At 41.4% G+C, this 12,792-nt stretch overlaps 1 protein-coding gene across 3 annotated transcripts in view; it reads left to right on the top strand.

The window, feature by feature from the left end:
• The window catches only part of NEK8 (NIMA related kinase 8), a 299,189-nt gene extending 287,923 nt beyond the window's left edge, over window positions 1–11,266 (top strand). For 2 of the 3 annotated variants that reach the window (XM_078680095.1, XM_078680093.1), the window contains one exon: window positions 8,215–11,266. In XM_078680095.1, the coding sequence (XP_078536221.1) occupies window positions 8,215–8,240 (26 nt within the window). In that variant the 3' untranslated portion in view covers window positions 8,241–11,266. The remainder of the gene's footprint in view (window positions 1–8,214) is intronic. The other variant, XM_078680094.1, reaches the window with a different exon arrangement.
• Window positions 11,267–12,792: the final 1,526 nt, after the last annotated feature.

Here is a 12,792-nt window from a genome sequence, read left to right as displayed (position 1 = left end):
GGTGAAAAATTCTATAAGGACAGGGATCAAGAGGGGAACCAGATTTGATGTGGTGCAATAGATTAATGACTTGGGTTAACGTAAGAGACCAGAAAGAAGAAAAAATGGATCCCCAGACATATTTGGTCGGTCCGCAGTGTGTGCTGCCAGGGGGTGAGGTATCCCTGTATTTAATGATAGTGCCTGTCCCGAAGAATGGTTGCTAGGCAGGTTGTGGTACACAGCTTTAATCTTATCTTGAAAAAATTTTTGCCGATTGAATAGCTTAAAGTTTGGCTATGGTAATGGTATTCGCAGAAGGATGGGAAAGCTTATTTATTGTCACGAATAGTTCTTCGGTTGAGTCTTTAGCCGCTTCTATGGCATTGGTGTGATAGCGAGCTTTCTCGGCATGGTTTAAAGTTTTATAGGTAGCTAGTGATTGGTGGTATGTCTCGCTGTCAGTGAAGTCATAATGGAGTCTCCATTTTCTTTCTTGTCTAGAACATAATTGCTTCTGGGCCCTAAGTTCCATTGAGGACCCAAGGCTCTGAGGACTTGCTTCTGTGTTTTTTTTAATTGTTTTAATATTTCAAAGGAGCGATTGAATCCAAAGATGTGGTGATCCATTGGTTGAAAGATGCAGCATCTATATTTGGGTCATTACTGGGCAATGAATGATTGTGGGAATGAGCAGAACTGAAGGTTTCTGATGAGATAGATCACCATAGTTTGTGGCCCTCTGGGTAACTGGGAGTTGTGTGAGTTGTGCTGAGGATTAAGGATGAATACGACCGCTAAATGGTTTGATCAAATCAACGAATGAGATGGTAAGGTTTGAAGAGCGTTCGAGTTGGAAAAAATACAATCTAGCAGATAAATGGAAGAGTGGATAGCTCCCTTGACCAATTGGGAGAGGCTTAACCTGTAGGTAGCATCCATTAATTCAGCAGCGTCCTTGTATCACACGTCTTCTAAATGAAGATTGAAATCAACTAAGATTGTGTAGTCCGAGGACTGGACTGTTAGGTCTAGAAGCTTATATAGTGCCAACATGGAAGCTGCTCTGGGGCTTGGCAGTTGGTATATAATTACTGCTGAAAAAATCATGGTTGGTTATTTGAATTTTGAATGACAATACTTTGAGCTCCTTTGTATTATTTAGGTTAATAAGATTGCTTTAAGTGAGGTGCGATATATGACAGCGAGACCCCCACCTCTTTTGAATGGGTGGTCTTGTCTGAATAAGGAGAAACCAGGTGGGACTGCGATGAAAGTTCTGATCCGTACGCCGTGTCCGCCCAGGATTCTGTGATAAAAGCGATATCTATGGTTTGTGTGATAAGGAAGTCGGCACATTAAAGGACATGTTTAATGAAGGAGCGTGCATTAATTAAAGTGCTGTGGATTGGCTTTGGGAGGTGTGCCGTTTAGTGGGGGTGGTAAGTGCCGAAGAGAGTACTTTGGTTTTTTTGATTTGCCAAGGAAATCCCGCAGGCAGGGCAGGAGATTGTTTCCGTGCTGGTCTCAGGACAGAGAGTGGTGCCAGGACAACGCTTACCTGAGAGGTTCAGAAGTTGAGCTCTAGAATATTTTGGTGCTTCTGTGGATTAAGGGGAGAAACCTGCATATTGGCTGGTGCTGAGCGCGGTCCGAGCACGGACGGGTGCAGATTGGCTTGTCTTTGGCGCGTCTTTGGAAGCCGCGCTGTCGGGGGAATTAAATAGCCGTCCATGCAGGAGGCGTGTCTAACACACACGCACTAAAGGGCAAAATGACCTCAATAACAAGTGGGGAAAGAAAACAGCGATCGTATACAGGGTCTAGCTGCCCTGCAAACCTCCACAGGCAACTCTGTGAGATGAATGGTACTGGAAAATCAAATGAATCAAAGTAAACGGTGAGTAACATAACCCATGAAATGAATCCTCTTTAAAAATGGTGCCTGTTTTGATCTGGGAGCCAGGTAACTGAAATCACAGCTGAGTGCCTGATGCACCCAGCTCCTACTAGGAAAGAAAAATGAATGTATTTGAGCAGCTATATACATTTTGCTCTACTAAGCTATGTGGACGCTCTGTCAGGGGAATTAAATAGCCGTCCCAACGGGGGGTGTCTAACATGTGAGCGCTAAAACTTGAACTGACCTCCATAATGAGTAGGAAAAGAAAACAGGGATCGAATCCATGGTCCAACCGCCCCGAAAACTTCCACAGGCTCCTCTGTGAGAGGAATAGTGCTGGAAAATCAAATGAATCAAGGTAAACTCAGAGAACTTTGTCAGAATTTGATTCAAGAAACAGCTTTTAACAAATGTTCTATTGTCTGACAGTATTAAAGGCTACTAAAACAGCTGTCTAGTTTTTCAATTGTACCAGATTTTCCAAGTTGCCTTAAATGAGCAAGAGAAATAATCTGAGAATGAATATTGACTGGAGCATCATAACACTTTCCCTTCATCACAATATCACCTTCCATAGACAAATGACCTCTAACGTTCCAAAACAGTTGTTAATCTTGTAACAAATACTTTCAGTTGGCCATCCATCCACAATGTAACACTTAACTTTGTTCAAAACTTCATCCTTAAGGGATGCTACAAGCCACTCACTTTTACCTAACACGTGTTTGATAGCTTAACATACATCATCCACTGACAGCTATTACACAGCCCTCAGAGGCAATTTAACTTGCTACAGCATCCCTACCTTTGGATAATCTTGAAAGACAGTCAGCCCTTATATTATGTACTCCTGGAATATACGAAACTGTAAAATTTATATTCATATAATTTAGATAACAATCTAATAAGTCTGGAAGAGGCTTTTCCCACACCATTGTTGGCAAGCAAAGCAACCAAGGGTTTGTGATCCTTCCTTATTTGAAAAGGTTTACCCCAGAATGATATCCTAAAATATTTAACACACCATGCAAATCCAAATTCCTCACTCTCAGTGATAGAATATTTGCTCTCCTACTGTGTTAAAGGTCTGGGCACAAAAGCAACAGTGAGTTCCGAACCTTCCTTTACCTGGTTCAGAATAGCACTTACACCTGCAAATTAGTATCAGCCATAACAATATTTTTGGCAGAATGAGAAAAGGAAGACAATGCAAATGCGAAAAAAATCTCTCATTTCAAGTTTGCAAATAAATTCTTTTGATCCTTCCCCCAAGTATATTTAGTTCATTTCTTGAGCAAGACTCTCAATGGCATGACAATATTGCTAAAACATTTTACAAATTGTGAGTAAAATTCACACAGCCCAAGGAAGGATCTAAGTTGATCCTGGTTCACAGGAACTTGAATGACATCAATTGCTTTTAGCAAATCCATTTGTCAGAGATATCCATTTGCTTGAAATAGCAGGGCCAAGATACTCTACTTCTCATGCTAAAAATCAGCATTTTTCTCATTGCATTGACTTGTCATACCTTTTTCTCTGAGGATGGTCAGGGCACAATCAAGAAGTTTCTAATGGTTTCCAGGAAATCAGTATACATCAGGATGCTGTTCTGAAATACGACCACTCAATCAATATCTTCATACAAACAATACATATGTTTTCAAAATATCAATGCGACAGAGGCATGTCTGAAAGATATCTTAGTATATCAAAATGTCCCATCAGGGGAAATGAAACTGGTAATGCGACAAAAGTCTTCTATTTAAAACAAGCTGGTGATATGCAGACTTTAAATCAGCTGTAGAAGAACACTTGGCATCACCCAGCATAGCTAACAGTTCTTCAATAAGTGGTAAAACAATTCACTTGGCTTTGTTTAACTGATTAAAGGTCGATATATAACCTTAAAGTGCCCATTTTCTTTCTTATCAAAACAATAGGAGAAACCCATTCAGCAGAATTGACAGGTTTAATCAGACCTACATTACACGAATCCTTAAGCGTGAGGAATAATTCATTCCTAACAGATAAAGAAACATGTCAGAGTTTATGCTTTACTTGAATATCAAGATGAATATGATGAGAGAACCCAACAACTTTTCCAAGTTCTTTGTGGAAAACATCCTTATGTATATATAATAACCATTCTAATTGGTCATCATTAGTTGTTAACTCTTGGAGCATATATTCCACTTCTAGCATGCTCTCTGGGGTCTTAGTTTTGGAATTTAAAGAAATCATTAACTTCCCCTGATGATGCCAACCTAATACTTGCTGTTCATCAACAGTAACATACACCTACAAAGAATAGATCTATGAAGAAAGTGAGTATGTGACACAAAAAAAGGAGTCACATTATTTTTTTTTCTGCCAAAAGCAAAAGCTTTTATATAATTTGATTCCAATGTCTTAATCTGTAACTATTATGAAAGATTGTATCAGAAAGAATAGTAAATGGTGATATAGATTCTACTTTCCTACCATCAACAACAATTTCATACACAGGGACAATATATAATTCCTCAACAATGCCAACATCCACAACATTAATTACTTCCTCAGCAAGCATCTTGCTTCCTTGTACTTATTCTACCACACTTCAACACCAGTCATGTTAACAACATTTTGTGACTACACTACTAAAGTATTTTCCTGATATTCAGCATTACTTTTACTCTTAACCTTAGTATCCACAGTGTCAATCATAAATAATCACAGACAACTCTATATTATCCTTGAAAACATCATAAATATCACTAATCTCTTGAATTAATGACACCTCCTATTTAATATAGACATACACACATTGGAAAAATGACCCATCTTGCTGCATTTAAAACAATGTTTTCCTCTTGCAGGACATGTTTTACATTGGTAAGAAAGTGTATTTGCGGCACCACAATTGCCACAACCTTTTAGCTGTTATTGTGCAAAGATTGTGAAGGAAAATGTTTCAATTGTTCCATCTACACAGCCTCAAGTGCAATCCCGATAAGTCTGAGGTACTCTTCTTCGGGTGCGATGTGGAACCAGGGTGGCAGGCCTGGTGGCCCATTAACATGTCCCCCCCTTTGTGCTCATCCCAACTGGCCAAGAACTTGGGTGTGAAGATTGACACGGGGTTAACAATGAAGGCCCAGATCCTCGGAGTGTCGGGTATGTGTTTCGGCCTCCTGAAGATGCTACGGAGGTTTCTTCCCCTACTATCGGAGGAGCACAGGAGGCTGACTGTGCAGGCCCTGATAGGCTCCAGGTTGGATTATTCTAACGTTCTATACCTGGGCCTGCCAGAGTACCTGTTACAGCGGCTGCAAGTTGTGCAGAACGCTGCGGCGCGAGCAATCTACGGATTGAATAGACGTGCCAGTGCCTCGGCTCTGCTTCAGACCTTGCACTGGTTGCCAATCCGTAAGCGGATCGCCTTTAAGACCTTGACTCTGACTTATAAGGCGCTTCATGTGACGGGGGCTAAGTATCTCCAGAGGAGACTCACCTTTTACCAACCGGTGCGCTCCCTGAGGTCAGAATCTTTACTTCTGGCGACCGTTCCACGAGTGAAGCGAGCACGCCTGGGAGGCCGCTCCTTTGGTTTGCTGGCGCCCCAACTGTGGAACTCTTTGCCCCTGTCACTTCGGGGAGCTTCTAGTTTATTAGCCTTCAGAAAGGACCTTAAAACGTGGTTATTCTCCCAGTAGGCCCCCTGTGTCTTGTTTTGTTATTTTGTATCTGATACTCTCTTCTTTTAATGTGTTATGTTAGTTTTACTGCAGCCTCGTTAAATTAAAAGCGCCGGGACACTCTTTTTGAGTAGCCGTGCGCTCTACAAAAGCCACAAAAAAAAGAAAAAGAAAGAAAAGAATTTAACAATCTTGCCTTTGTTCAAACTATCTTTAGTCCACTCTGAAACAACCTCCGAAATTAAATTGTCAAGAAACAATTCTACACTTTTTGGCATTGCAATAGTCTCCTGTAGAGATTATCGTAACGTAACAGTTATTCCTGTATCTTTTTATTTGAACAGCATATAATTAATTGCTCTCTAATGTAAGTTTCAGTTTTGGAACCAATAGCTCAATCTGTTGATAATACTCTTACAGTGAAAACATATGAATCCACAGGTTAATTTTGGTGCTGATATGTAGTTTAGAAATTGAATCAATCCGGCACAATATGACTGACGTTCTTCTGTAAGAGTATTTTGAGCCAACTCTGTGGTTTGGTAAAACAACCAATCAAAGACTCTTTATTCGGCTAATATAAGCCATAAAAGCACAAAATATTAAAATACAGATACAAATGTCATTACAAATTATGTAACCATAAAGTAAAATATTGATTGCCATATGATATAAGATCATCACCAAAAAAGGAATATATATGTATAAAAAAATACAAGACATTTAAGCTTCAGGCTGAAGTCCCATAACTCTTCCTAGTGGCCAAAGCACATCAGATGTAATTCAGTACTGCTATACACGGTCATTGCTTAGTTGCTGCAAAATAATTAGGGCCAACGTATATTGCCTTATGTTAGCAAAATGCAAAATCTGGACCAAAAACTGCTTGCGATGGCTAGTGTAAAGACCACAGAAGAGCATAAAGTGCAGAGTGCTTTGATCAGATAGATTTGCAAACGGACAGAACGGGAGACATGAGAAACAGGAGCCCTTTTAAAGAAACGCAACTAAAAAGTGAATATTATTACAATGTGAATGAGTACGATAAAATGTGTATTCAGTACTAAAACATGTTGTAAGTAAGACGCCTGGCCAGTAGACTGCTCAATGAGTCAATAGTAGATGCCAAACTTCAGCTTTCCAAAGTCCTGCAAACGACTTTCCATCTGTCTCAAGGAGAAGTATGCTTTAACCAACACTTTTGAGCGTGCATCAATATGCCCCGGATTATGAAACAGCTCAGAGAGAACTAGTGAGTTTAACATGGTCCTCACTTAATGTAGCTAAGGGATCCCTAGGGCATTATCAAGGTGTAGACAATCTGACATCTCCCTTGAGAAGCCAGTTTCTTGATTACCCTAAATCTTTATCCACAACAGTAAAGGGGCTGTTTTGACAGCATCTTCCAGAAAATCAAGCCAGACTTCTAACTGACACATACAATTTGAGAAGGCTTGTGAAAGGACCATCAGTCTTTTCAAGAATTTATTTACAACCTGTCGAAGTTGTTCTGCCCCCTTTTAGCCCTAAACCCCAGCCCCTTAGCTCGCTATATCTATACTTTTACTAATACTCGGAATCTCCTTCACAGGCTTGTACCCCAATCTACGTGCAAATTTAAAAACAGACTCTATGGTGGCCCTTAGAGTTGGTTCACTTTAGAGTTTTTTTTTAAAGATCTCTATTCTGCCATGCATCCAAAGTAAGACCCAGATGGATGGCCAAAGAGACTTGCGCACTTTAAACAAGTGCAAAAGGCAGCTCACCCTCCTCCCTGCTGCTTCTGTCAATCAGCAGGCCCCGTCCTGACACACCGTTCGAGACTGGGTGACAAAAAACAAATGGTAATGAATTAACTTCATTATATTTTATTTTTCGAATCTTGGGCCATTTCAGTGTCCTGGTGTGAAAAGTGGATTGGGCCATTGGACACTTGTCTTAAAAATTCTTGAAAGACAGCAACTTGGTATGCCTGTGAGACCACCACGGAGAAACAGCATGGCTGACATTTCCAGAGCCCCTCGAGCTTCTATACATGTTAGACCGGGAATCCCTAGAACATATTCTTGTTGAGCTGATATCTACTAGAGGGCATATATTGACAAGACTATTTTTTATACGGAATATTTCCCACCAGTTCGTTCTTTTTCTTTTTATCGGGGCTTATGAACATGTTTTAACCCTGCTAATGAGATATTTATTTATCCAATGAACTAACATTTTTGCAGCATCGTACTCATAGTACTATTGTTTTATCCTTTTATTAAGTTGTGCCTTTTGAATCCACATCTGTTTTGCTGTATTATTTTTACTATTATATTGCTATTAATTTGAACTTAGTGTGGACATTGCTAATTTTTTTCACTGTATAGTAATGGCTGTTTCCTTTTCCTTATGCACAGCACCTACATGCTCTTATTGTGAGGTTTATCTTGTTTCTCGCTCCAGATTCTCGAAGGTGAACAAAGGTTACTATCAGTGAAACCTTGTTATCTTTGTAGACAGAGTGTGTAGTTCTTCAACAATTGAATTTCTCACAGTCAAACATTTCGAGCTGGAGGGCCAGTGAGGGGCTGTTCTCTTGGTTCTGATCCTCTGCGTTTGATTCTTGATTAAATTATTTCGTGATTATTGTGTTTTGCTTACTTTCAGCAGCAGCCGAAGAAGCCCCCGTGTGAGACGCAGTATTGTGGAGATTGTGATGCCAGACGTATGGATAATCAACTGCCACAGATCTTCAACCTGGGAGGTTCTAGATTACTGGGCACATTTGAACCCCCCCAAGAGCCCTGCGTGTTCCTGATCAGAGTTGTTCGGTTCCTGATGTTAATTGCAGCACTGGGGTGTACATCACACTGATAACCCAAAAGGAACAATGCAGTTACTCAGCAAGGCCTGAATGTTAAATATTCTCCGCACACTACAGAATCCTATTGGGGATATGCTTTTATCCACTGTATCACTGCCTGATGTCCTGCATCTGGGCCTCGGCTATGACACTGTCTAAAGCGGCATGCTTTTATCCCCACTATCTATTCAAACTGTTTTGGTATGCAAGATTAATGTCCAAAATATTTTCCACTGACTGTAAATAAGATGTAGACAATATTTTGGGAAGAGTGCACATTTCTTAATCCCCCTAATCCTTATATTGCTCTTTCTTTTTAACCTGTGAGGCTACTTGCAAGCAGAAGTAAATAGGGGTCTCTCCTCATCAGAAGGACCCCCTTGGACACTTTTGTAAATGCCTAGGATGTGTTTCGTGAATGCGAAGACTTGGATACCTGAATAGGGGGTGCCTGGAATAGTGACAAGTAAGTGCTTTAGTGTCACAACTTCACAGTTGTGAACAAGATCAGTCAGCACTGAAAAGCACAAAGGTCAGGCCTAGGTAAGCTGGTGCAATGTTTTTTGTTTTTTGCAAGAATATACCACAAAAAGAAGAAAACAGACTGCCATCTTAATATGGGCATCCCATGCTTGCAATAAGAATCTGAAATGTAATAGTGCTATTTTTAAATAACAATCTTTTCATGTGTGCCATGCATTTAATTGTTATTGTTATAATGATATGTAAAGGAAACAAGAATAAATCAAGACCTAAGTGAGCCCCTAAAACGTAAGCAGCTACAGTGTTACAATGCCATGTGCATACTGTATAACATCAACTTTACCCAAAGTGCAGGCCAAATAGCACTAATTTAAAGATAAAACAATAAATAAATAAAGCACATTTTGCACCAGCTTTGTCATGCAAGAGAAATTAACTATGTTAGGCAGGTGTGATTAATGTGCAGAGTGCGGTCACTCAAAGTCAAGGAAGCCAATGGATGAAGAGGCCTCACCCATTGCCCGATGGTCTATGCTACATGGGCAGAAGCAAAATGTGAATTACAATTTTAAAAAGCAATAGATGAAGTCTGCTGACCAAAAGCCCCTGTGTGTATTTTGTGTTTTGGGGGAAAACGATATCTGGCAAGAGAGCTAAAGTTATCTCAGTGACCAGACCTAAAAAGTACACCATTAAAAGGGAACCATTCATTAGGGTTGTTTATTTTGCAGCAGATGTAAAATCCCCACCCTCTTAAGAAACAATTACTTCCTGTCTGCATGCACAACCCCTAACCTACATAACCCTGAGGGAATTAAATGACACCTAATGTATTACCTAGTGAAGAGGTAAAATCAACAATTATCTACTAGACTGGGCCAATCCTGGTTTCGACACGATGAAGTCAAACTGAAACATTCTCATAGGAGAGGTAAAAGCCGCAGCCAAGTTTGGAATGGCGGAGTATGTCAGAGGTTGTTTAGGCAACAGCCACTTTCCCTCCATTCATCTCTTCTACACAGGGCTGACTGATTTCTGAGGAATGTCTAATCAATAATGGCCGTACAGATTGCGCGGAGCTGGGTTGGAGACTGAGACAAGACAGCACTCGGGCCTTCCTCGTTCTGGCTGACAGGACCCTCCTGTGAAAGACATTCCAATTCCAAATATTCGCATATCTTTCTGTCCCCGAAAGTTCTGGAATCCAAGTCTGTTGCCCACACACAGAGCAGGTACACCAATCACACATCTGACCAAATCCATGTCTTCAACCCCATGGGCTACACACATGCATGAACCTACAAAGTCAAAAAAAATTAAATGCATTAATCATTTACAACTTTGCAGTTAGTATGTGTGATATTTCTACAAAGAAATAACATATTTATAGAATGTCATAAAGTCTCATATAATATTCTAAGCCCTGCCATGCGTTTCTCAGGAGATTCACAGACACCAAAACCTGCAGTGCTGCCAGTTGCCCCATGTCATGTGTGATATTCTTAGCTAATTCTGACTTTTCTCCAGCACCCTTTGAGTGCTACGTCATCGTTTTCCTTTTGCCATTGCCAGTATGGCCTTCCAAGCCGCAGCATGTGAAGTGCTTGTGGTTAGAAAGCAAGGAAAGGTTGCAAGTGTCACTCATCACAGGTGGCTGCTCAGAGTCTCTGATGCATCACAAAGGTAGCTCTCCTCCTGGGGTTCTGCTGTCGCTACCTCGGATTGAGCTCTACCCTTTCAGCGTGCCAAGGATGGAAACGCTGGAGGCCAGTAGAGTTTCTCACACAGGAAGTAGTGTGCTTCAGCACATAAAGGCCTGTTTTCCTGTCTCAGAATCCTTTTGGATGCACAGAAGCCTGCTTTCTTCCTCCTACAGGAAGTACAAATCCTGGGCACGTGAAGATTTGTTTCCATTTGCCAGTATCCTTAAAGGCAGAGCTCCTCTGATGTCTGCGTTGTTCCTGCTGCAGGAAGCAGAAAGCCCTGGCACTCAAACATCGGTTTTCATTACCCAGGAAGATTTTAGTTTTCCGATCAGTAAGTCCCTGACTGCACTGCCTTCATACATGTACAAGTTGTCTTTGTCCCACATTAACAGCTTCTTGGTGTGGAGTGTCACTATTCCAGATAAACCACTGCATGACTTAGGCAATAGTGTCACACGCATTTCATTAAACTTGTCAATTGTCAGAAATAAATGCTGTTGTTATAGAACCATCTGGTGTAGTTTTATTTTAGGAATGGTTTATTTTGAGTGTGTAATGCGGACAATGCAATGTATTTGTACACGCCAAACCACCTATTATGTATATCGTACTGTCTGTATACTGAAGCATATGTTTTATGATTAATAAAAAGAATTAAAAAAGAAAATAATTGTTTATTTTGTGTTAAACACTGCATGCACTCCCCTTAACGCTGATGAATATCAAGACTCAACTCTGATGACGGACCCAGCCCTCCACGTGTATCTCTGGGTATGCAGAATCCAAGTTTTTGCAATTTTTATAGTAAGAGAATTTGAATTTTGTTGAGGTGTTGGAAATCTAAGGTGAGTAAGGGGTCAAACAGCGTCACGGTATTTGAGAAGAAGAGGTTGAAGCATTATTTATTTATTTATTTAGGGAGCTTAGAGGAATCTGAAAAGAGAACTTCATCTACTAAGTCTATGTCAGCCTCGGACAGAAGAGGGCTACTTTCTACTTTCTTCCTGTCTTCATACTACTTTTCTACTTCAGAAGGTAAGTGAGCAGCTTCTCGCTGTGCCACATAGCGGGGAGGAGGGTGGCCTTGTGCTTGCTTCAGCATGATTAGGGGACCCGTCTATTGTGGTTTAGACGGATGTTGGTCAGATGGTACAGTGTATCTCCTAGCGCTGTGGGATGAGGTTTGTTATGCACTTCTGCCTTCAGTCCTTTGGACGGGATTGTTATGTTGGCATGGCTGTGTGCCCTCAGTTAAGATTTGACACTGGGGAGGTCAGGCCTCTTATAGATGAGTGGAGACCCAGTTGTGATTTGTTGTTAGCCAAATGTTTGTATAAATCAAATAGTTTTCAAGCAATTTCTTAATTATAGATGAATTTGTTGAGATATTAAACTCAGTGACAAGTCAACGTTCCCACCACATACTGACAAAGAGGACACGTTACAAAATAAAGAAGTCATTCTCCACCTGTGAATGTATTTCTAGCTGATGCAGATTTACAATTGTTTTCTTTCTCAAACAATCCCAATAGTACACTTGGAAGGTTGTGCCAGATACAGCATTCCAGGCATACTGCTGGAAATGTCATGTGACATTTCCACAATTCATAATTCAATGTCGCTTGGATTTAAACATTGGGAAAATAATGCTAGATGTGCGGGGTGCCGCTCGAGGCTGCGGACATTGAGCGCTGTATCCTGTTTAACTCCCTAACCCATGGGACCTCTTTCGTGAAGGCTCACGGACCTTGCTGATTTTACTCTCCGCCCTTGCTCGCTGAATCAGGGACACTGAACTGAACTGGGGCTCTAACTGGGTGTGCTGTGGGACTGCGAGGACCAGGGGGCCAAGATACACCTCCACCGGCCGCACTTGGGTCCTCTTCCAGCCCCGCCCCTACGGCCACGCCTACTGCCTGAGAAGTATAATACCAGTCTTTCCTCCCCGCACCGCGGGACGCGCGCGCGCGGGCGCCGGGCCAAGGGCGGGCCCGTTGTACCCCGTTCGAGCCCGGGGGACACCGGACCGGGCCACCCCTCTGGGCCCGTGGCTAGCTCTTCAAGACTTACCATATTCTCTGCCCCATCGTTCTAGCTTGGCTGAGATCCAACTACACCAAGATTAAATCGATATGTCAACAAGTGAGACGAGGAGTAAAGCTACGGCATCGTCTACCATGGTTGCAGGTACTC

This window comes from Lissotriton helveticus, chromosome 3_1 (assembly GCF_964261635.1).
Source record: "Lissotriton helveticus chromosome 3_1, aLisHel1.1, whole genome shotgun sequence".
In the NCBI taxonomy this organism is placed as follows: domain Eukaryota; kingdom Metazoa; phylum Chordata; class Amphibia; order Caudata; family Salamandridae; genus Lissotriton; species Lissotriton helveticus.
This window is presented reverse-complemented; position numbering and strand designations above follow the sequence as displayed.